The sequence below is a fragment of the Carcharodon carcharias genome, chromosome 1 (assembly GCF_017639515.1).
Source record: "Carcharodon carcharias isolate sCarCar2 chromosome 1, sCarCar2.pri, whole genome shotgun sequence".
Lineage (NCBI taxonomy): Eukaryota > Metazoa > Chordata > Chondrichthyes > Lamniformes > Lamnidae > Carcharodon > Carcharodon carcharias.
Window position 1 is genome coordinate 151,727,652 of NC_054467.1, and position 21,410 is coordinate 151,749,061.

The 21,410-nt window shown below is 42.0% G+C and overlaps 1 protein-coding gene across 5 annotated transcripts in view; it reads left to right on the plus strand.

Moving 5' to 3' along the window:
• Window positions 1–21,410, plus strand: part of fip1l1a (FIP1 like 1a (S. cerevisiae)) — a 107,469-nt gene that overhangs the window by 45,537 nt on the left and 40,522 nt on the right. For 3 of the 5 annotated variants that reach the window (XM_041200666.1, XM_041200647.1, XM_041200676.1), the window contains exons 9-12: window positions 1,962–2,067; window positions 10,246–10,411; window positions 18,868–18,894; window positions 19,289–19,340. In XM_041200666.1, coding sequence (XP_041056600.1) covers window positions 1,962–2,067; window positions 10,246–10,411; window positions 18,868–18,894; window positions 19,289–19,340 — 351 coding nt within the window. The remainder of the gene's footprint in view (window positions 1–1,961; window positions 2,068–10,245; window positions 10,412–18,867; window positions 18,895–19,288; window positions 19,341–21,410) is intronic. The other 2 variants (XM_041200656.1, XM_041200685.1) reach the window with 1 other exon arrangement.

Below are 21,410 nucleotides of genomic sequence, written 5' to 3' on the forward strand. Positions count from 1 at the left end.
ACAGAGAGGGTCTGACGCTGGTGCGTGCTCAGCATGCTGGTCCTCAGGGATCACGGGTGGAGCCTCAAGCTCCTCACAACAAGGGGCTGCTGGTGAGCCTAAAAGGGAGAAGGACATGTCATTAGCTTAAGTCATTAGACTGTCATTGTGCATGCCTGGCATCCTCATGCGACGGAGATCTGCATTATGGTGCCCTCGTCTTTCCATTATCAATGGGCATACCAGGTTCGAGGCTCACATCAATATACAGACTACACTGCAATAGTTGCAAAAAACCACATTTTCACCTCAATGCACTGTACTCTTAACATTGCTGTGGCACCCCAACCTCACCATGGCTGCTTGACCGAGGTGCATGGCGCCTCTCCACCTCCAGGGCCTCGTGCTCGTATCTACTAAGGATGAGGAGGTGTGGGGGTCATCTGCCAGTCCAAGACCTCTCTGCATGGTTATGGGATGTTTTCTCCAGAAAGGACAGAGGAGCATTGATTAGTCCACCCTCTACCTGCAGTGCCATTGCAGCCTGGCCAATCCCACCTGAGGAAAACCTCGCAGGGCTCAGCACATTTGTGATCCTGGAGCCGCAAGGCACTCAGCCTAAGCAGCCAGGGCTCACCCGCCTTGGCCAGATCCTGCCTCATGGACATTTGCCACTCACACTATAACAACTCTGAGGTCCACGGGGGTGGGGGGGGCGGTGGGGTGCTGACCCTGAATGTCACCACCTCCCGGGCCTTTTTGGTGAGGTGGGAGGGGCCTCCTCCTCCCGTCCCTGGAGACAAGCGTTTCTCTCCTGGTTGCCATCTCCTCCAGGAGGGCCATGAGGCACTTGTCTAAAAAATGCAGGGCCGACTGCCCTCCCGCCTGCCACGTCCGGCCACTGTGGCATCCATGCACATCCATGATTCCCACATCCTTCGGTGGCAGCCTTCCAGGGGCTGCTGAGGCCGCATTTGAATCAGCTGCCAGGTCGCCATTGGATCTGGCGGACATTAAGCCACAGCCCTCCCCTTCATGCTCATTCAAAGGCGGTGTCTCACGTTGGGTGGGCCTTAATTGGCCCACCCACGTAAAATCGCGGGGCGCTGCCAATCGCGGGCGGCAGGTGGCTTCCCACCTACCCCTGTCAGCCCGCATGCCAAGGTTAAAATTCTGCCCTCTATTTTGCTAGCCTCCTATACCCAAATCAACAACATCCAAGAACTCCGCATTCCTCTTCCAACCCTTTTGGCTTGTCCATCCATCACTATGCCCCACCATTGCTGCCTGCGCCTTCAGTCCCAAGCCCCCACCATACCCCCCACCCCCTTTATGTCATATCTTAAGTTTAGTCAGAAAGAGGAAGGTATTTTGTTCATCTGTCTAAACAGCTTACCATGTGCCAGATTTATTTGGCTGATACTTCTGTGTCACACCTTGGGATGTGTTACTACATTAAATGCACTATATAAACATAAGTTGTTATACCATAAGTGGTCAGGAAATGAGTAATCAGAGAACAATTTCAGAAAAAGTGTAATTAAAGTATGGAATTAATTTCAGTGAAACCATTGAAACAGCATCATAAATGGGTTGGAGAAGCTGGAATACTTCTGGGGAGAAAAGGAGGGTAGAGAATTTTTCGGAAAGCTGACATCGGGCTTAATCAAAAAGGAGCAGATTTGTTAGACCCAATGATTCTTTTTTTGGTGTTTTAAAGTATGTTCTCTCTCATTTCCTATTTTTGATGAGTGAACATTACTGCTAAAAATGTTCAGGTTAGAAGACCTTTTACTAACTCTCCTTGAATTGATTATACGAGCCTGAAATCTTTAGTGGATGCTGTCTTGTAATGTGTTTGGGATCATTGTTTTGTTTGCATAATATTTTAATTTTAATTTTAATTTACCAATGTTTTACTGTTTGCAAATCAACCAGAATATGTTTGTTGCCACTACCTTAATCTATAACCTGTTTTTCAGAAGGCTGTCTGGGTCCATAGAGGTTATTGGAGGTCAGTTAATTACCATTGCTCGTGTGGAGGGGCGACGTCGGGACAGGGGTGGAGCAGATGAAAATGCCATCCAGGTTTGTTAAGTACTTGTGTACAAATATTCCAACAGTTAAGTTGATGTTTTATGCAAGTCACCTGAGCTATTTTATGGGAAGAACGGAAGTTATATTTTTAAAGAAAGAATCGTAGTTTCATAATGCGGATGGAGTAACTCAAATGGTTTCCTATGTAACAGCAAGTCTAGTCATTTGTACACTTTTAAAAAAATCAAGCTTGCAAACAGTCTCCAGAAACTTGAACTATGTTTTATTTGAATATTTTTGTTGAAAGTGGCAGATGATATTGCTGGTATAACTATCAGGAAAGGTTTGAAGCCTGTTGAAAGTCTCAGGAACTGAGTTTGATGTACACCATTCTAAAAGTGTCCTGGTTGCGCTTCCATTTTTTTGCATAATTAGCTTAGTAGCTTCATGCAAACAGCTGTTCGCAGTTACATAAAATATTTGTGATAATCAACTGAACTAGAATACGGAAGGAGTGGATATTTGGTGCTATTTGTGATAATGAGGTTGAAACTCAGAAGTGCAATTTTTGGATGGGGAGAAATAGGATGAAGAGTGAGAAAAGGAAACATTTTGTATTAAGTTGATGCAGAGTTTCAGGGAGGGAATTTTCATTAAATCTAACATTAAACTTCAAAATTATTCCGGCTACCTCTCCAGCATGTTGGTCAGAATTTTACAGTACATTCAATCCAACTGACCTGTCTTGTTTTTTTTTTCTCTAACTCTATTCATGGAATGTGGCATTTGTTGCCCATTCCTAATTGCCCTAGGCTTTTTTCAGAGGGCAGTTTCGATGATAGTTTCACAGTCACCATCACTGAGATTAGCTTTGAATTGAAGATTTTATTAATTGAATATAAATTCCACCATCTGGTGGGATTTGAACCAATGTCCCCAGAACATTAGTCTGGGCCTCTAGGTTACTAGTCCAGTGACATTACTACTACACTACCGTCTCTGATATTTATGCTGGTATTTATGCTCCTTATGAACCTCTTCGACTTGGCTTCAGTTAACCCTATCAGCTTAGAAAGTCTGAACTTAATTAAATAATACTAAATGTAGTGACTTCTAGCCATTTTGTATGAAGTAGGAGCAGCAATAGGCTATATAACCCCCTCAAGCTTGCTCTGCCTTTGAGTGAGAACTTAGCTGAACTTCTACATCAACTCCACTTTCCCACCCTATCCCCATATCCTTAGATTTTTTTGGGGGGTACTAAGGAAATCAACCGATCTGAGTCTTGAATATTCTCAACGACTGAGCATCCATTGCAGTCTCAGTGGAGAATTCTAAAGGTTCACAACCCTCAAAGTGAAGCAGTTTCTCCTCAGCTCGCTCTTAAATGGCCCTTAGCCTGAAACTGTGACCCCTTATACTAGATTCTCTATCCAAGAAACCACCCCTCAGCATTTACCCTGTTAGGCCCTTTAAGAATTTTATACATTTCAATGAGATCACTTCTCATTCTTCTAAACTCCAGGGATCATAGACCTATTATACCCAACCTCGCCTCATAGGACAGCTCTCATCCCAGGAACCAGTTTAGTGAATCTTCAGTGCACCCCACTAAGGCAAGTATCACGTTCCTTGGGTACAGAGACTAAAACTGTACACAATACTCCAGGTGTGGTCTCAGCAAAGACCTATAGAATTGCAGCAAGGCTTCATTGCCTTATACTCCAACTCTCTGTACCCTGTATGTTAACTTGCTGTGATTCATGTGAAAGGACATACAAATATACAAATCCTTCTGCATGCTAATATTTACTACTCTCACCTCTTGTTATTTAAAAAAGAATGTGCTTTTCTGTTCTTCCTACCAGGTGGAGGTGGTGGCATAGTGGTAATGTCACCTGGACTAGCAATCCAGAGGCAGCTAGTGGAATTTGAATTCAAGTAATAAATCTGGAATTAAAAGCTAACCTCAGTAATGATGACCATTGTTGATTGTCGTAAAAATCCATCTGGCTCACTAATGTCCTTAAGGTTGGGGAAGGAAATCTGCCATCCTTACCTGGTCTAGCCTACAAACCCACAGCAATGTGGTTGACTCCTAACTGCCCTCCAAAATGGCCAAACCACAAAGTCACAGAAGGAATAAAAACGGGTGGACCACCCAGCACCGGAAACAACGGCACAACCAGCCCTGTCGATCCTGCAAAGTCCTCTTTGCTAATTTCTGGGGGCTTGTGTCAAAATTGGGAGAGCAGTCCCACAGACTAGTCAAGCAGCAGCCTGATATAGTCTCACACGGAATCATATCTTACAATGTCCCAGACACCACCATCGCCATCCCTGGGTATGTCCTGTCCCACTGGCAAGGCAGACTCAAGAGGTGGTGACACAGTGGGTATCCAATCAGGAGGGAGTTGCCCTGGGAATCCTCAACATTGACTCCCATGGAGTTTCATGGCAAGACATCAAACATGGGCAAGGAAACTACCTGTTGGTTACCACCTCCTGTCCCTCCTCCACTGATAAATTGGTACTCTTCCATGTTGGGATTCATTTAGAGGAAGCACTGAGGGTGGCAAGGGTACAGAATTTACTCTGGGTGAGTGGGGGATTCAAATGTAGCACCACTACTGACCAAGTTGGCCAAGTCCTAAAGGACATAGCTGCTAGACTGCGGCAGGTGGCGAAGGTACCAACAAGAGGGAAAAACCTACTTGACCTCATCCTCGCCAATCTACCTGTCGCGGGTGTATCTGTCCATGACATTAATGGTAGGAGTGACCATCACATGCCCTTGTGTGATAAAGTCCTATCTTCACATAGAGGGTTATCCTCAGTCATGATGTGTGGCACTACCCTTGTGTTAAATGGGATAGATTTCAAACAGATCTAGCAACTCAAAACTGGGCATCCATGAGGCACAGTGGGCTAGCAGCAGCAGAATTGTATTCAACCTCAATCTGTAACCTCATGGCCCAGCATATTCTGCACTCTTCCATTGCCATCAAGCCAGGGAATCAACCCTGGTTCAACAAAGAGTGCAGGAGGCTTGCCAATAGCAGCAACAGGCATACCTAAAAATGAGGTGTCGACCTGATGAAGCTGTAACACAGGACTACATAGATGCCAGACAGTGTAATCAGCATTCGAGATACAGAGCTAAGCAATCCCACAACCAACAGATCCGACCTAAGCTCTACAGTCATGTTACATCCAGTCGTGAATGGTGGTGGATAATTAGACAACTAACCAGAGGAGGATGCCCAACATCCAAACAAATGCTGGCCTTGCCAGTGATGTCCACACCCCATGAAAGAATAAAGAAATAAAGTTCAGGAGTGTGATGGAATACTCTCCACTTTCCTGGGTGAGTACAGCACCAATGACACTCGAAGATTGACACCATCCAGGACAAAGCAGCCCACTTATTGACACCCCATGCACCACCTTCAACATTCATTCCTTCCACCATTGATGCACAGTGGCAACAGTGTGTACCATCTACAAGGCAGCAACTCACTAAGGCTCATTAGACAGCACCTTCCGAACCCACGACCTCCATCACCTAAAAGGGAAAGTCCAGCAGTTGCATGGAAAGTCCGGCAGTTGCATGGGAACACCAGCACCTGCAGGTTCCCCTCCAAGCCACATGCCACCCTGACTTGGAACTATGCCACCATTCCTTCACTGTTGCTGGGTCAAAAGCCTGGTACTCCCTCCCTACCAGCACTGTGGGTATACCTACACCACATAGACTGCAGCAGTTCAAAAAGGTGACTCACTTTCTCAAGGGCAATTGGGGATGGACCAGTGACGCACACATCCAATGAAAGAATAATAAAAGTAGATAATTTCACATTTCCAAACATTATACTCCCTCTGCTGCTGCCTTGTTCAGACAGTTAACCAGTCCATATCCCTTTGCATGCTCCTTACATCAAAGCTTACTTTCCCACCTAGCTTTGTATCATCAGGGGGATGGGATCCTGAGAGGATGTTCAGAGATATGTAAGCAAATTTCAGAGAAGTGTAAAAATAATAGGGTGGTAATAGTGGGGTATTTCAACTTCCCCAGCACTAACTGGGTTAGTCATAGTGTGATAGGCTTAGAGGGAGCGGAATTCTTAAAATGCATCAAGGAGAACTTTTTAAGCCAGTACGTAGAAGGTCCTACAAGAGAGGGGGCGGTCCTGGACTTAATTTTAGGGAATGAAGCCGGGCAAGTGGTAGAGGTATCAGTGGGGGAGCATTTTGCAAATAGTGATCATAACTCCATTAGATTCAAGGTTGTTTTGGAAAAGGACAAGGATGGGCCAGAAATCAGAGTTCTAAATTAGGGGGAGGCCGATTTTAATAAGATCAGAAATGATTTGGCCAGAGTGGACTGGGAGCTGCTACTTTTAGGTAAATCTGCGTCAGAGCAATGGGACTCATTCAAGAAGGAAATAGGGAGAGTACAGGGCCAACATATTTTAGTAAAGACAAGGGGTGGGACCAACAAATCCAGGGAACCCTGGATGTCGGGGGATATACAGGATTGGATAAAGAGAAAAAGGGAAGCTTATGGCAGATACCAAGGGCTCAAAACAGCAGAAGCCCTAGAGCAGTATAGAATGTGTAGCGGGGATCTTAAAAAGGAAATTAAGAGAGCAAAAAAGGAGCATGAAAAGACATTGGATTGGCAGGTAAAATAAAGGAAAATCCAAAGTTATTTTACAAGTACATTAAGAGTAAGAGGATAACTAGGGAAAGAGTAGGGCCCATTAAGGACTATAGTGGTAATTTGCGTGTGGAGCCGGAAGACGTAGGTAGGGTTCTATATGAATACTTTGTGTCAATGTTCACAAGTGAGAGGGACAACGTGGGTATGGAAATCAGGCAGAAGGACTGTGATATAATTGAAGAAATTAGCATAGAAAGGGAGGAGATTCTAAGTGGTCTGGCAGGCTTACAAGTAGATAAATCTCCAGGCCCGGATGAAATGTATCCCAGGCTGTTGAGTGAGGCAAGGGAGGAGATAGCAGGGGCGCTGGGAATAATTTTCAATGCCTCTCTGGCCACAGGAGAGGTGCCAGAGGACTGGAGGACAGCCAGTGTGGCACCGTTATTCAAAAAGGGAGGAAGGGATAAACCAGGGAATGACAGGCCAGTCAGTCTAACCTCAGTGGTGAGGAAATTATTGGAAGCAATTCTGAGGGACAGATTTAATCCACACTTGGAGAGGCAGGGATTAATCAAGGACAGTCAGCATGGTTTTGTTAAGGGGAGGTCATGCCTGACCAATTTGATTGCATTTTTCGAAGAGGTGACCAGGTGTGTAGGTGAGGGCAATGCATTTGACCTAGCCTACTTGGACTTCAGCAATGCTTTTGATAAGGTCCCGCATGGGAGACTGATAACGAAGGTAAGAGCCCATGGTATCCAAGGCAATTTGACAAATTGGATCCAGTATTGACTGAGTGGCAGGAAGCAGAGGGTAATGGGCGAGGGGTGTTTTTTGTGACTGGATGCTTGTGTCCAGTGGGGTTCCACAGGGATTGGTGTTGGGTCCCTTGCTATTTGTGGTATATATAAACGATTTAAACTTGAATGTAGGAGGGTTGATCAGTAAGTTCGCGGATGACACGAAAATTGGTGGGGTGGTAAATAGTGAGGAGAATAGCCTTAGATGACAGGAGGATATAGATGGGTTGGTCAGATAAGCTGATAAGTGGCAAATGGAATTTAGTCTGGATAACTGTGAGATGATGCACTAGGATAGGACAAACAAGGCACGGGAATACACGATGAATGGTAGGACCCTGGGAAGTACCAAGGATCTGAGGGACCTTGGTGTGCATGTCCACTGGTCCCTTAAGGTAGCGGGACAGATAGATAAGGTGGTTAAGAAGGCATATGGGATACTTACCTTTATTAGCTGAAGCATAGAATATAAGAGCAGGGAGGTTATGCTGGAACTGTATAAAATGCTGGTAAGGCCACAGCTAGAGTATTGTGTGCAGTCCTGGAATCTGCATTATAGGAAAGATGTGATTGCACTAGAGAGAGTGCAGAGGAGATTTACCAGGATGTTACCTGGGCTGGAGAGTTTTAGTTATGAGGAGAGATTGGATAGATTGCTGGTTATTTTCCCTGGAGGGATATGATTGAGGTGTATAAAATTATGAGGGGCATAGATAGGGTAGACAGGAAGGAACTTTTCCCCTTGGTGGAGGGATCAATAACCAGGGGGCATAGATTTAAGGTAAGGGGCAGGAGGCTTAGAGGGGATGTGAGGAAGAATTTTTTCATTCAGATGGTGTTGGAATCTGGAACTCACTGCCTGAAAGGGTGGTAGAGGCAGAAACCCTCATAACATTTTAAGACGTATTTGGATGTGCACTTGCGATGCCACGGCATTCAAGCCTCTGGGCCTCGTGTTGGAAAATGGGATTAGAATAGTTAGGTACTTCTTTGACCGGTGTACACTCAATGTGTACAGGCTGAAGAGCCTTTTTTTTTGGGCTGTAGACCCCTATGACTCTCTGACTATCAGCAAATTTGGTTATATTGCACTCAGCCCCCTCATTGAGTCATAGACATAGATTGTAAAAAGACGAGACCCAAGCATCAACCCTTGCTGCATTTCATCACTGACACCTTGCCATCCTGAAATTAACTGTTTTGGTTTTATTTGCCCTACTCTATTTCCTGCCTTAACTTTTGTTTATATATTACCCCAATCCCATGGGCCCTAATCTTGTCTGAGAACCTGTTCTTTTCGCACCTTATCAGATGCTTTCTGAAAATCCAGATATAACATATCCATTGATTCCCCCTTATCTGTCCTCTAGTTACACCTTGAAAAGACTCTTAATAGATTTATCAAATATGATTTCCCTTTCATAAAGCTATGTTTGTTCTGCCTATTCATGTTGCAATTTTTGAAATGCCCTGTTACCACGTCCTTTATAATAGATTCTAGCATTTTCTATACTACTGATGTCAGGCTAACTGACCAATAGTTCTCCTTACGTTCGCTACCCCCCTAATTGGTACTTTGGACTCAAACTTAATATGGAGTTCTATCCTATTATGTTCACTCTTCCCCAGGGATTCTATAACATGACTAATTAACCCTGCCTCATGACACACACCTGGATCTAAAATAGCCTGCTCCTTAGTTAGTGCCATGACGTATTGTTCTCGAACAATGTCTTGAATGCATTTCATGAACTTGTCCGTCAAGCTACTTTTGCCAGTTTGATTTGTCCACTCTATATGTGAAGATTCAAGTCCCCCATGATTATTGCATTACCTTGGCTTCATGCTCATCTAATTTCTTAATTTATACTCTGGACAACACAAGGTTTATAGTTAGCACTATAAACCATCTCCCAATCGCATTTTCTGCTGTTATTTCTTTGCTCCAGGCATATGGATTCTACATCCTGATTTTCTGGACTAAGATCCCTCATAACTGCCTTTACCAATTTCTTTTATTATCGCTACTGCTCCACTTCCTTTTCTATTTTGTCTATCTTTTCCAAAAGTCAGGTACCTTTAGAATATTTATTTCCCAACCTTGGTCACCATCCACCCATATCACAGTATTGGTTATTAAGTCAAATCCATTTATCTCTATTTGTACCATTAATTCATCCATCTTGTTATGAAGTATTTGTGTTCAGACATAGCACCTCTTAATTTGAACTTTTTGGCCATTTTTCCTTGATAGGCCTTTATTGTTTGTGATCTATTACCACTGTCAAACTCTGTCCATTCCTGATACATTCTGCTTCATTTTACCCAAATCGTCACTTTGCTGTATGATTTGACTTTTCTCATTAAACTTATGAATTTACCCCTACCTGAACCCTTCGCCTTATTAGTTTAAACCTTGACAGTATGCTGACAATAATATTGAACTGACCTTTCTGTATCTAAATTAAGCTGATCACTAGAGCTTTGCAAAAAGTTGCAGCATCAACCTGTGAGGGCTTCAGTTAAATATTTTCTTCTACTTTAAAATAATAAAGCAGGTGTCAAGACTGAGGCATGGTTCAAAGGCCCCTTCAATTCTATAAACAAATGAATGTGTAGCTGGCCTTGAAAAGTAATCAGTTAGCTTATTCAAATTCATATGATCAAATATTTGACTTCATAATTTGTGTCTTTTTTCTAGGTTTACCATAACCTTTTTGAGTACATTTAATTCTGAACTTAATTCTTTTTTCTGTTTCCCAAAAGGTTCTTGGAGATCATGCAGCACCAGAATTTAATAACAATGCCTCTACAAAACGCCCTCCATTTATGCCTCCAGGAGCACCTCCACCTCACTTGACTGGACCACCTCCCCCATTCCTACCTCCTCCACCTCCTGTCAATACCGGGCCTCCAATTCTTCATCCACCAGGTCAGAATTCAGCCCATAGTTTTGACATGGAAAAACACATTTTTAGTTTGTTGTTTAGATTCAGTATCACTCTCTTACATAGGAATCAGGAGACAAACATTTTGGATCCTAATTCTGTCTGGAGTACTGCATGCCAGCGTTAAACCGCAACTTTTAGTTAACAAAAGAAAGTTTGAATTGTCATGGAACTCAGGCTGAGAGTTCATTTAATATTTGGTGGGGAAGAGGAACAAGATATTTTTGTTGAAACATGCTTGTTCTTCCCATGCCATTTGACATTGTAAAGAAAATATCAATTTTTCCAATATTACTGTGAAGCAGGCTTGTGGGAGCTGTGTGTATGTTTGTGTGTGCATGTGACTGATTTAATTAAACTGTAAGATTTAAATCATCAATGGGTTAGGTGTAAAAGCAGGCATTTTGGAGTGGAAATGGACATGCTAAAATGGGATACAAGTAAATCAGCATGAATAGGAATTTGCATTAGGAGATAAATGAGGAGTTGAATTTTTAGCTGTTGAATTTCAAAGAGAGAAAAATGTAAGTTTTACTGCTGGCAAAGATCATAAATGAATAAAGCAAAAGTTATTAAGTTTGTATCCTGAAAATAGTGGCCATAAAGACAACATGAAAGATTTTTATATTCTGGGCGAGGTAACTTCCAAAGAAAGACAAGATCAATGGGCTTAAAGATGAGAGAGGGAAAAAAAAATTAAGAAAGGATTAAAAGCTGGATTGGGTGTGGCGATGTGAGATCTTGAAGAGTGTGCTCTGTGAAGACAGATATGAAAAGGAAACAGTCTCTTGCCACCCCGGAGAAGTGCCTGGTTGTTTCAGAAAGCAAGGTTTTGTTACAAACCTTGGATTTCCATTGTCGAGTGAGAGGGAGAAAGAAACCATGCGATATACCTCCCCTATAACAACAGTGGGTGCCTTGCGGTAATATTGCTAGATATTTTATAGATTAAGAATGTATTGGGACTGTTGCCTGGAAGAGGGTATTTATTTGTGAGTCTAGCTAAGTAGAAATCTTTTGGGAAATGTTGTAAGACTAAATTTAACTGTGTAACTGTAATCTTGGGTAGAATTCTTACCTCGATGGGTGGGTCCCACCGGCTTGGCAGTGGGCGGGCAGCCAAACCCCGCTGCTGAAACGGGTTGGCCGCCATTTTGAGTGGGCAGGCCAATTAAGGCCTGCCCAATAGGAAGTGTACAGCGCTTCCTGTGCAGGGGATGGAGGAAATCCCCATCTGTCAAATTGCGCTATTTCATGCATGCGTGCAAAAGAGCGCACTGCTCCCTGAGGGAAAGTCCTGTCTCAGGGAGATTCGTGAGAGGTAAGTAAATTCTAAAAATAGATAAATATTAAAATTATTAACATGTTCCCCTCATGTGACAATGTCACACAAGATGGGACTTGTTAATAATAAACACACAAAATTTATTAAATTTTTAAAAAACGGACATGAAACTTCATCCCGCGAGTGGATGACGCCAGCCTTAAGGTTGGCCGGGCAGGGTGTTTAATAAGATTAGTTAGCCTGTCAATGGCCTTAATTGGCCATTGACAGGTCGGCAGGCGGACAGCTAATTTCGCTGTCCGCTTGCCTTCATGAATATTTAAAGGGACTGGGATGACGTCGGGGGTTCCTCCCGACGTCATTCTGCGTCATTTTCCCCTCGGCAAGTGGCCCCCCCCAAATCGCCGAGGGGAAAATCCTGGCCCTTGTGTGTTTGTTTTCTTTTCTTTTGTTAATATTTTTCATTCAATATTTAAAATCTCCAAAAGTGGTAGTGGAATCTCTGCTTCTGATTCCAGTATGCATACCTTCTTGTAATAAAAATACAAATTGCAAATAATTGTGATAGCTTGACCAAGTTTTCCTTTTGGGATTTGGTCAGCCCAGCAATTACCACCTGTCATATCATAACAATATACTAAAGTAATTTTTAGTGTCTTTCAATTTAACCTCAGGCTCAAAATGCTGCATCTTCATATTGGGAGGGAAAAATTTGACTGTGTTTCCATGGCCCAGTTTAAGGGAAACCTGATATTCCAAGCCAAATAGCTAATTAGCCAGTATTTATGGTGACATATTTAATAATCAGTTCCAAAGAATCAGGGTAGGAGGAGGAGGTCAGGATCCCTTTTTTGACTTGGATACTATTTCAGCACCTTGTTTTCAAAATAGATTTTAGAATATCATCCAGAACAAAAAGAATGAGGTAAAAAGGGATTGGGTCATTGTGGCAGGTTAACTGATTGAATGTTGAAAGTACTTTGTACCCTCCTTTTGGTTATTTTCTCCTTTGAGAAAACGTTCATAATTGAAAATGCATGTTGATAGTGGCTGTACTCAATAAGAACAAATGTATAAATTGTGTAAAATTCATGGATTCCCTGTAAATTGTTGTCAATATTTTCAGCACTTTTTTTTTGAAAGCAGATTTTCTTGAAGTGTTTTGGCCGATGGAATCATATGCAACCTATGATTTTGTGATTACTGTAGGGACAAGTACTAATTATTGATCCAAGGCAAGAAATAGATTCCTTCCTTTTTATAAATGCACAAATTTGGAATGAAAGGCATGAAGAATGCCAAGATTTCATTTTTCAACGAAAAAGTGCACCTTATATTTAATGCACCTGTATTTAGTAAAGCTTGGGAACCTGACGCTCCAAATTGGCATCTGCTGATAAGTTGTGTACATTTGGCTCATGCCTAGATGTACTTAATTGTGCTGCTTCTAATGCTTAATCTTCAAAGCATCCTCTAAAATAGAACTTAAAATCTGTTGGGTTCAAGGGAAAAGACTGCTGTTACCTATGAATAGTATTCCTGTGCCAAAATCTTTAAATCACTACAAATATAAAACATCCTGTGGAAGACTCTTTGAAATCTATATTAAACACAGCATTGCTTAATCAAACTTTACTTATTAACTTTATAGTTTGTGATGTCCAAGTTAAGCAAGCTTTATTATGTACTTTTTTGCTTTTATATGTTTTACAATTTTTAAGGAAGGAATTACATATTTTTCACCGCTGTTGGTGCAGTTTTATTATGTTGTATTATTTTACCGTTATGCAAGTTAAATTTCTGTTGTTCTGTGAATATAAGAGACTCTCTCCCCAAATTTTAAAAATATAGCGTGTATCCTCCATGCTACAAACTTCCAAGTCCACTAGAAATGAAGATTTCTGGAATCATATTGCAATATGTGGGTTTGGCTGACTATGTCAGACCCAATTTGGGTTGAAACAATTCTGAGGTGACTTGCTTGTTTGTCTTTTTTTCTCATTGGTGCTTACTGTGGCCAGGTTGAGGGCTATAGCTGCAGTACTGAATATCTTAGAATTAAGAGTGATTGACATTTTCCATCAATGGCTTGTGCAATTAATGCATTCCATTAATAAAACTAATGCAGTGGTGAAGTTAAGCTCCATTATAACACTGATAATTATGCTCAATTTGGATGCATAGTAAAATATATTTTAACTCCGCCTACAGAAGAGTATGCATTTATTTTATTTCTCCAATCTTCCATAGTAGTGTTGGCCCATTTTTAAAGTACCCAGAGAAGCCTGTTTTGTATGTTTTTTCTTTGGCAGGGGTGCATGGGGAGTGCAGTTTTCCCATAGTTTAGTTATTTAGTAAGCATTGGTTTTAAGTGCATGTTGAGTAGTTGAAGTAGAAGATAAGATGCTGGTCACCCATAAAACCAGCCCTGAATGGCTGTATCTTGAAGTGTAGTTATTGGCCAAATTTGATCTACTTCAAGATCTGATTTTTTTTAAACGTTGTTTATTTACACAGAAACAAAGCTGAAAACTGCATTAAATAATGCATAACCAGAAAGAAAAACTGTATTTCTGTGAGCTCAAAGTTAGTCTCCGTAGTACCTCAAACTCTGGGACTTTCACAGCCAATACATGTTAAGTACTGTGGCATGTGCAGTTATTTATATTTCACGACAATTTTAACTGAAAGTTACTTACTCTTCGTGCAAGAAACTGGTTAAATTCAAGATTTTGCTAATTGATAGACTATTAATTTATAAATTGGAGAAAAGGTCAAGTAAATAGTTTTATGTGTATGGCCTTTTAACAATTTTTTTGTACCTGCTGTTACAGTATCAAAGATTCACATCTGGCACCCTTTTAAAGAAATAATAAATTGTTCACAGATGGTTTTCCTCTGATGTTGAACATTCAAAACTGATTGCAATTTCATATTTCAAACAGTCTGTATTTCCATTGACCCATAAAGGTTAAGTTTTCAGCATTGACACTAGCTGCTTTGGAAAAAGATGTATGTTTATACATTGCTTGTTGCATTCTTTGTTTAAAGTTTTTATTTTATTTCTTAAGCATTTGCTGTGATTTTGCTGAGTTTCAGAATAACTAGCCAGTCAGTATATTGTGTAGTTAAAGTAATAGAACCTCTTGCTGTCCCAAATGTGCTGTTCAAGTTGAAACTACCTGTTATTCAGGAGGTTAATTCTAGTTTTACCTGAAACAAATGTATCCTGCGCAAATAGAAGCTCCTTAATTTCGTACTTCTCCCCCTTCTGTCTCAATTTTTTGCTCTTCTGAGTAGCTGAGATATGTTGTGGCATGGATCTTTGTGAACGCAAACCATCATCCACCATCTTGTCTAAGTGACTATTCTAATGTAAGCCAAGATAGTGAGTGTTAGTTGGCCATTTTACCATTGGAATGGAATTCACAGGACTTGTTGCTTTTCCCATGGATATGCAGGATGGTAGGTACACATGAGAAGAATGGTGACATCGGGCAGAATTTTATAGTCTCCCATTGGCAAGTTTGCAACTGGACGGGAGCCTGTAAAATTTCCCAGGTGGTCTTCCCATTACTGTTTTGCCCATTTCAACCTGTCTGCGATTCGTTGCGGTATGGGTGAGGCCGAGGGCAGCCGAACCATGCTTTCCCCAGTTGAGGCCCTTAAATGGCCAATTATTGGTCACTTGAGGGCTGCATTCTGCCCAGCCACCATTTTGAGGCTGGCAGGAGGAGTTCAGCAGTAGAGGGGAGGCCCGGCAGGTCAACCTGCCCGAGCCTTGTGTGAGAAGGCGGGTGCATCCCTTAAGGGTCCCCTTTCCAAGTCCTCCCCACCAAGGTCTGCCCCTGCCTTCTCCCCCCCCGATCCCCCCGGCTTCTCCATCAAGACCCGCAACCCTCTCTCCCTACCCCACCCCCAGGGCTCTCCTTGCCACCGTGAAATTCCTCCACACTTACCTGTTTCTGAACTCCGGCACAAATCTGGGTCTGCTTGTAGTCCCAGCCCAGGTTGCTGCTGCCACTGGCGTTACTGGAACTACAGAGTTGCCAGCTAATTGGATTGACCAGCAGCTCCCTAGTGAGGGCCAGAAATCCTGTCTCCAGCCAGTTAACATTCTGCGTATGTGATTGACGGGAAAGCGTTCCCTACCAACTCTTTGGATCGTAGGGTGGGAAACCCACCATCCAAAAAATCCTGTCCATAGTGATAATATTACTGGAGTAGTAATCCAGAGGCCTGTGCTAATGTAGTGAAGACATGAGTTCAAAGCCCACCAAGACAGATGGGTAATTTAAATTCAATCAATTAACAAAAATCTAAAATAAAATGCTAGCCTCATTAATAAATTTTTTTCTGTACTCGTTTGGTACAACTGTGGATGTACTTACACCACATGAATTGCAGCTGTTCAAGAAGACAGCTCACCACCACCTTCTCAAGAGTAATTTGAGATGCATAATAAATGGTGACCTTGCCAGTGAGATTTACATCCCAAAAACAAAAAAAGGTGGGCGAATGCTTGTCTCAATTGCTCTCTGCCCCTATATCAAGTCAGATAAACTTAAATATGAAAACAAAATTACCTGGAAAAACTCAGCAGGTCTGGCAGCATCGGCGGAGAAGAAAATAGTTGACGTTTCGAGTCCTCATGACCCTTCGACAGAACTTGAGTTCGAGTCCAAGAAAGAGTTGAAATATAAGCTGGTTTAAGGTGTGTGTGTGGGGGGCGGAGAGAGAGAGAGGTGGAGTGGGGTGTGGTTGTAGGGACAAACAAGATTTGATAGAAGCAGATCATCAAAAGATGTCAACAACAAAATAAAACTTAAATATGCATGGTTTGATATGCGTTGGGCAGGAATTTGAGGTCAGGCGGGTGTGGTGGGCTGGCCTGGGAGTGACAGGGAAATGACCCTGCGATCAGCCCACGACTGCGATTTCATGCTGACTGGCCAATTAACGGCCAGCTAGCGTGAAATGTACACTGAAAGGCTCAGCGCTACCGGGGTGGGCGAGGGAGGAGGGCAAACACAGAAGTCAGTGCGGGCGTAGGGGAGCGCGCAATGAAAGCTCTCTGAAGGCAAAGAGCTGCCTCAATGGGCTGAAAAATTTTAAACCATGAAATAAAGGTTTGGAAATGCAGAAAAAAATGTCCACACATCAGACTCCCTCGCATGAACATATAGATTATAAAAATTCTGTCAAAACATTTTTTTTTTAGTTAACATCGGAAATCGCATCCCACCTGTGGATGAGGTTTCCTCAAAAATCCAAAGGCCACCTGGCCAATTCGTCTGCCCACCAACCGTAATGTTGGACGGGCAGCAAAAATTCGCACTTAATATGTTAATGGCCTTACTGGGCCTCTTGATCGTTGCTGGGCGCACTGCCGACTCTCGCGGGCACCTGCCGACCGAAATATTGCACAGGCGTGTGATTACGTTGGGATGCTCACCCATCATCATCACATGCTACTTTACGCCTGTTTGGGTCAGATGCGCGCCCACCCATGGGACGTAAGATTCTGCCCATTGGAATCGGAAAACATTTGCTTTTTAACCTATCTTTGGCTGTTGTGGCATTTCATTTTTTGGGATCACGCTGGCAGCGGATAGGAAGGCCCTATCCCCCTTGGGTGAGGCATCCATAACCAGGAGCATAGATTTTGGGTAGGCGATAAGAAGTTGGTGGGACTCGAGGGGAATCTTTTTTTCACCCAGTGAGTTGAGGATCTGGAACTCTTCCTCTAAAAGAGGCACAAATGTGACATTTGATAAATAATTGGCTATGAACTTGAGTGCTGTTACCTACAAGGCTACAGATCAAGGGCTGGATTTTGCTGTCGGCGAGCAGGGGGCGGGGCCTGTTTGCCGATGGCAAAATGAGGCGGGATGACGTTGGGGGGAACCTCTGATGTCATCCCGCCCCATTTAAATTTTCAGGAAGGCGGGGGCACAGCGAGAGCAGCTGTCCGCCCGCCGACCTGTCAATGGCCAACTGAGGCCATTGACAGGATAATTAAAACAATTAAAGGCCCTGCCCGTCCAACCTTAAGGCTGGTGATAAAAAACAAAAAAACTGCGGATGCTGGAAATCCAAAACAAAAACAGAATTAACTGGAAAAACTCAGCAGGTCTGGCAGCATTGGCGGAGAAGAAAAGAGTTGACGTTTCGAGTCCTCATGACCCTTCAACAGAACTTAAGGCTGGCGGGCAGGCCAAGTGCCCTGGCGGGCTTCTGAAAAAACATGAAACCTCATCCACTGGCGGAATGAGGTTTCGTGTAGGGTTTAAAAAAGTTTATTAAAGTTTCAATTAAATTTATTAAATGTCCCATCTCGTACGACATTGTCACATGAGGGGGCCATGTTAAGGATTTTATTATTTTTCTATTTTTAAAGTTTATACAGCTGTCAGCAATCTCCCTGAGGCAGCACTTAGCCTCAGGGAGATGTGTGCTCTTTCATGCGCATGCACAAAAGAGCGCACTCTCACATTTGGGGAATCTCCCCCCCCCACCCGCACTAGAAAGCGCATAGTGCTTCCTGGCAGACATCACGCTGGGTGGCCCGCCCACTTAAAATGGCGGCGGGGCTCGCTTCTCCGGCTGGGATCAGCTCCCTGCTCGCCAGAGATTGGGTCGGGCCCGCCCGCCCGACAGGCAGAAAATTCTGCCCCAACAGTTTGAAATTAGGATTAAGCTGAATGGCTACTTGTCATTTACATGAATGGGCGAATTTTCCAAGATTTTATGATTCATTGAGCATTCCTAAATAAAGTTCTACACAGATTAGAAACAGAGCAAAGCTTCCTCTGCACTGGTCCAAAAATGTGCCTTAAATTTACCCTTCGAAGAACTCTTGCTGCTGCCCAGGTATAACATTTCCATTTACTGATCTAGCCACCTGTGCCTTAGTTACTTTGCCAATGCATGTCAAGTTAAATGTACTTCTGTTTTAATGCCCATTGAAATTCAGTTGAGGATTACATTGTTCTCATCAGTTCATGCTGGATTTGAGTCCATGCACCGAGTCGAAAGAACAAGGTGTTAACCCAATTCGCCACTCAGCGACTATCTTTTACATTTTACATGTACAGAAACAAGAGAATAGTGATGTGCTTTATGGTTTTAGTGACATAATTCTCCTCTTTTTAGGAATGCCTTTGACGACACCACCACCAGGTATGGTTTTATATTTCTACTTTAATACATATTACAGTATTATGACTTAAGTAGAATTCATACTGTGTATTTGTATTTATAGCATTCTGTTGGTATATGGATACTTTATTCAGTCTTTTGTGTTTTAGTTCAGTACATTATTGTGCATGTAGGTATTTAATAAATGGCTCTAAATTTAAGTAATAATGTGAAAAATAAAGCCTATGGAAAAACCTTCAGTGCAAGTCCAACATTTCTTTTTTCAAGGGTAATATTAAAACCTTGGTATACTGCAAATCTAGTGCATTTTTCTTTCCATTGAGTAGGGAGGTGGTACATTTATGGACTTGTGCCATAGCTTCCAGTAATTTAGAATATTTTCTAAATATGCTTAGAATTAAATGTTTTGTTTCAGGTTTCCTGCCCCCACCTGGAGCTCCACCACCTTCACTTGTGCCATTAGAAAGGTAAATAGTTTCAAAAATCTTCATAAAGTTTCTATCATTTTGTTCAAATGTGAAGTACTGTTTTAGTTGCATATATAATCAACTTCAATTGAATATCTACTCCATTTTACTTCTAGTTTTTTTTTACCCTCTCCTTTCATATTCCTGCTTCTTCTAATCCTTGAAGTAAAGGCAGCTTGGATGTATCCAAGGCTTTTGATTCAACTTTGTAATCAACTGATTGGTGTTCTGATTTATTTTAAGTTATTCACCTAAGAAGATTGTTTGACCATCCTGCTTGTCCTGGCACTTCAACTGACAAATCCTGCTAACTTGACTTTCCCCAGATACTGTTCTTCCTTTTCAATTTTTTTTTTGAAATTCATACTTTTAATAATGTTTTCCATATTCTATTAACATTCTGCATGAAAACATTTTATTCTAACTTCCTCCTTTGTTCTTCTAGTGATAATTATTGCCCCTATGTTACCAATTTGGCAACAACTAGGAACTATTGCTTGGTTTACCATCCCACAGTCTTCATGCTTTTGAAAATCTCTAGTTTTCTGCTTAACTTCTAGTTCAGGGGGGAAAAGGCCATTTTTTTCCAATGTTATGTCCTTTGAATGTTTTAAGCATCTTATAACTATGACCTCTCTAAAGTAAATTCCTAGTGAATCTTTCCTGCACCCTTTCTGTGGCTCCAATACACTCCTCCTGATGGACACACTATTTGTTACAATGCCCTAGCAACATTCTTTGTCTTCAACAAATTTAGCATTTCTTGCTTTTATGCCCATTCCTCTAAAGTTTATTTAACCGTCAAAATCCACCAACCTGTCTTTGTCCTTCTGTAGTTGCTTACAGCCCTCTTTATATTTTACATCATCTACCAATACATACAAGGCAGAAAATGAATAGTGACTCAGGGTGAGGTCTCTATTCTTTATACCCTTCCTGTCCAAAAATTATCCATTGACCACTACTTGGTTTCTGGGCCTATTAAAGATCCAAAGGGAATTCTTCATGTAGAGGCAGAGTACATGCTAAAGTATTAAATGAGTATTTTGCATCTGTCTTTGGAAAGGAAATGGATAATGTGAAGGTTATACTAAAACAGGAGATGGATGTTAAAGACAGGATAGAAATAGATAGCTGGAGAAAACATGCCAAAATGATTAGCAATATTGGAAGTTAGTAAGTTGCCTGACCTAGATGGAATGCGTTCTAGGTGGCTGAAAGAAGCAAATGTAGAAAAAGCAGAAGCATTGGTCACAATCATTCGATCTGCGTTGGATACATTAATAATACCAAGTGACTAGAGTGTTGCTAATGGTAGAGGGGGACAAGCTAGGAATCTACAAGCCAGACAGCCTAACATTGAAGTTATTGGACGATTGCTTTGTAGAACACTTCCATTTGGTCCACAGGTGTGACTCTAAGCTTCCGATGGCTTGTCATTTTAATTCTCTACCACACTCCACCTCAAGGAAGCTCAGTGAATAGCACCTCAACTTTTGATTAGGTATTTTACAACCTAGCAGACTCAACATTGCATTCGACAATTTCAGACCATAACCAATGGTCCCATTTTTTTTCAGACAGCAGCTGTTGATAAAGATTCTGCTGTGGTCGTTTTCAGCTATTCTAGATCCATTGGGTTTTTTTTGTTTATTGGCTCATTGCCACACCCTATTTCCTTGCGCCATTATTCCTTTTGTCATTTATTACTGTCTTCCCGTCCACTCTATCACAGACATTCCCTTTTGTGCTTTTCCTCCCCTTCCTTTTTTTCCCACCTCTTCTTGCTTAAAACCTGCTCCATCTCTGACTTTTTACAGTTCTGATGTGGAACACTAACTCTAGTTCTCTCTCCACAGATGATCCTTGACCTATTGAGTATTTTCAGCTTTTTCTGTGTCTATTTCAGATTTTCAGCATCTGTAGTATTTTGCTTTTGTATTATAGAAACAGAAAATTCACAGCATGGAAGGAGACAGTTTGGCTCATCATGTCTGTGGCAACAAAAAAGGACCTTCCAGCCTAATCCCACTTTCCAGCTCTTTGTTGGTAGCCCTATAGCTTACATCA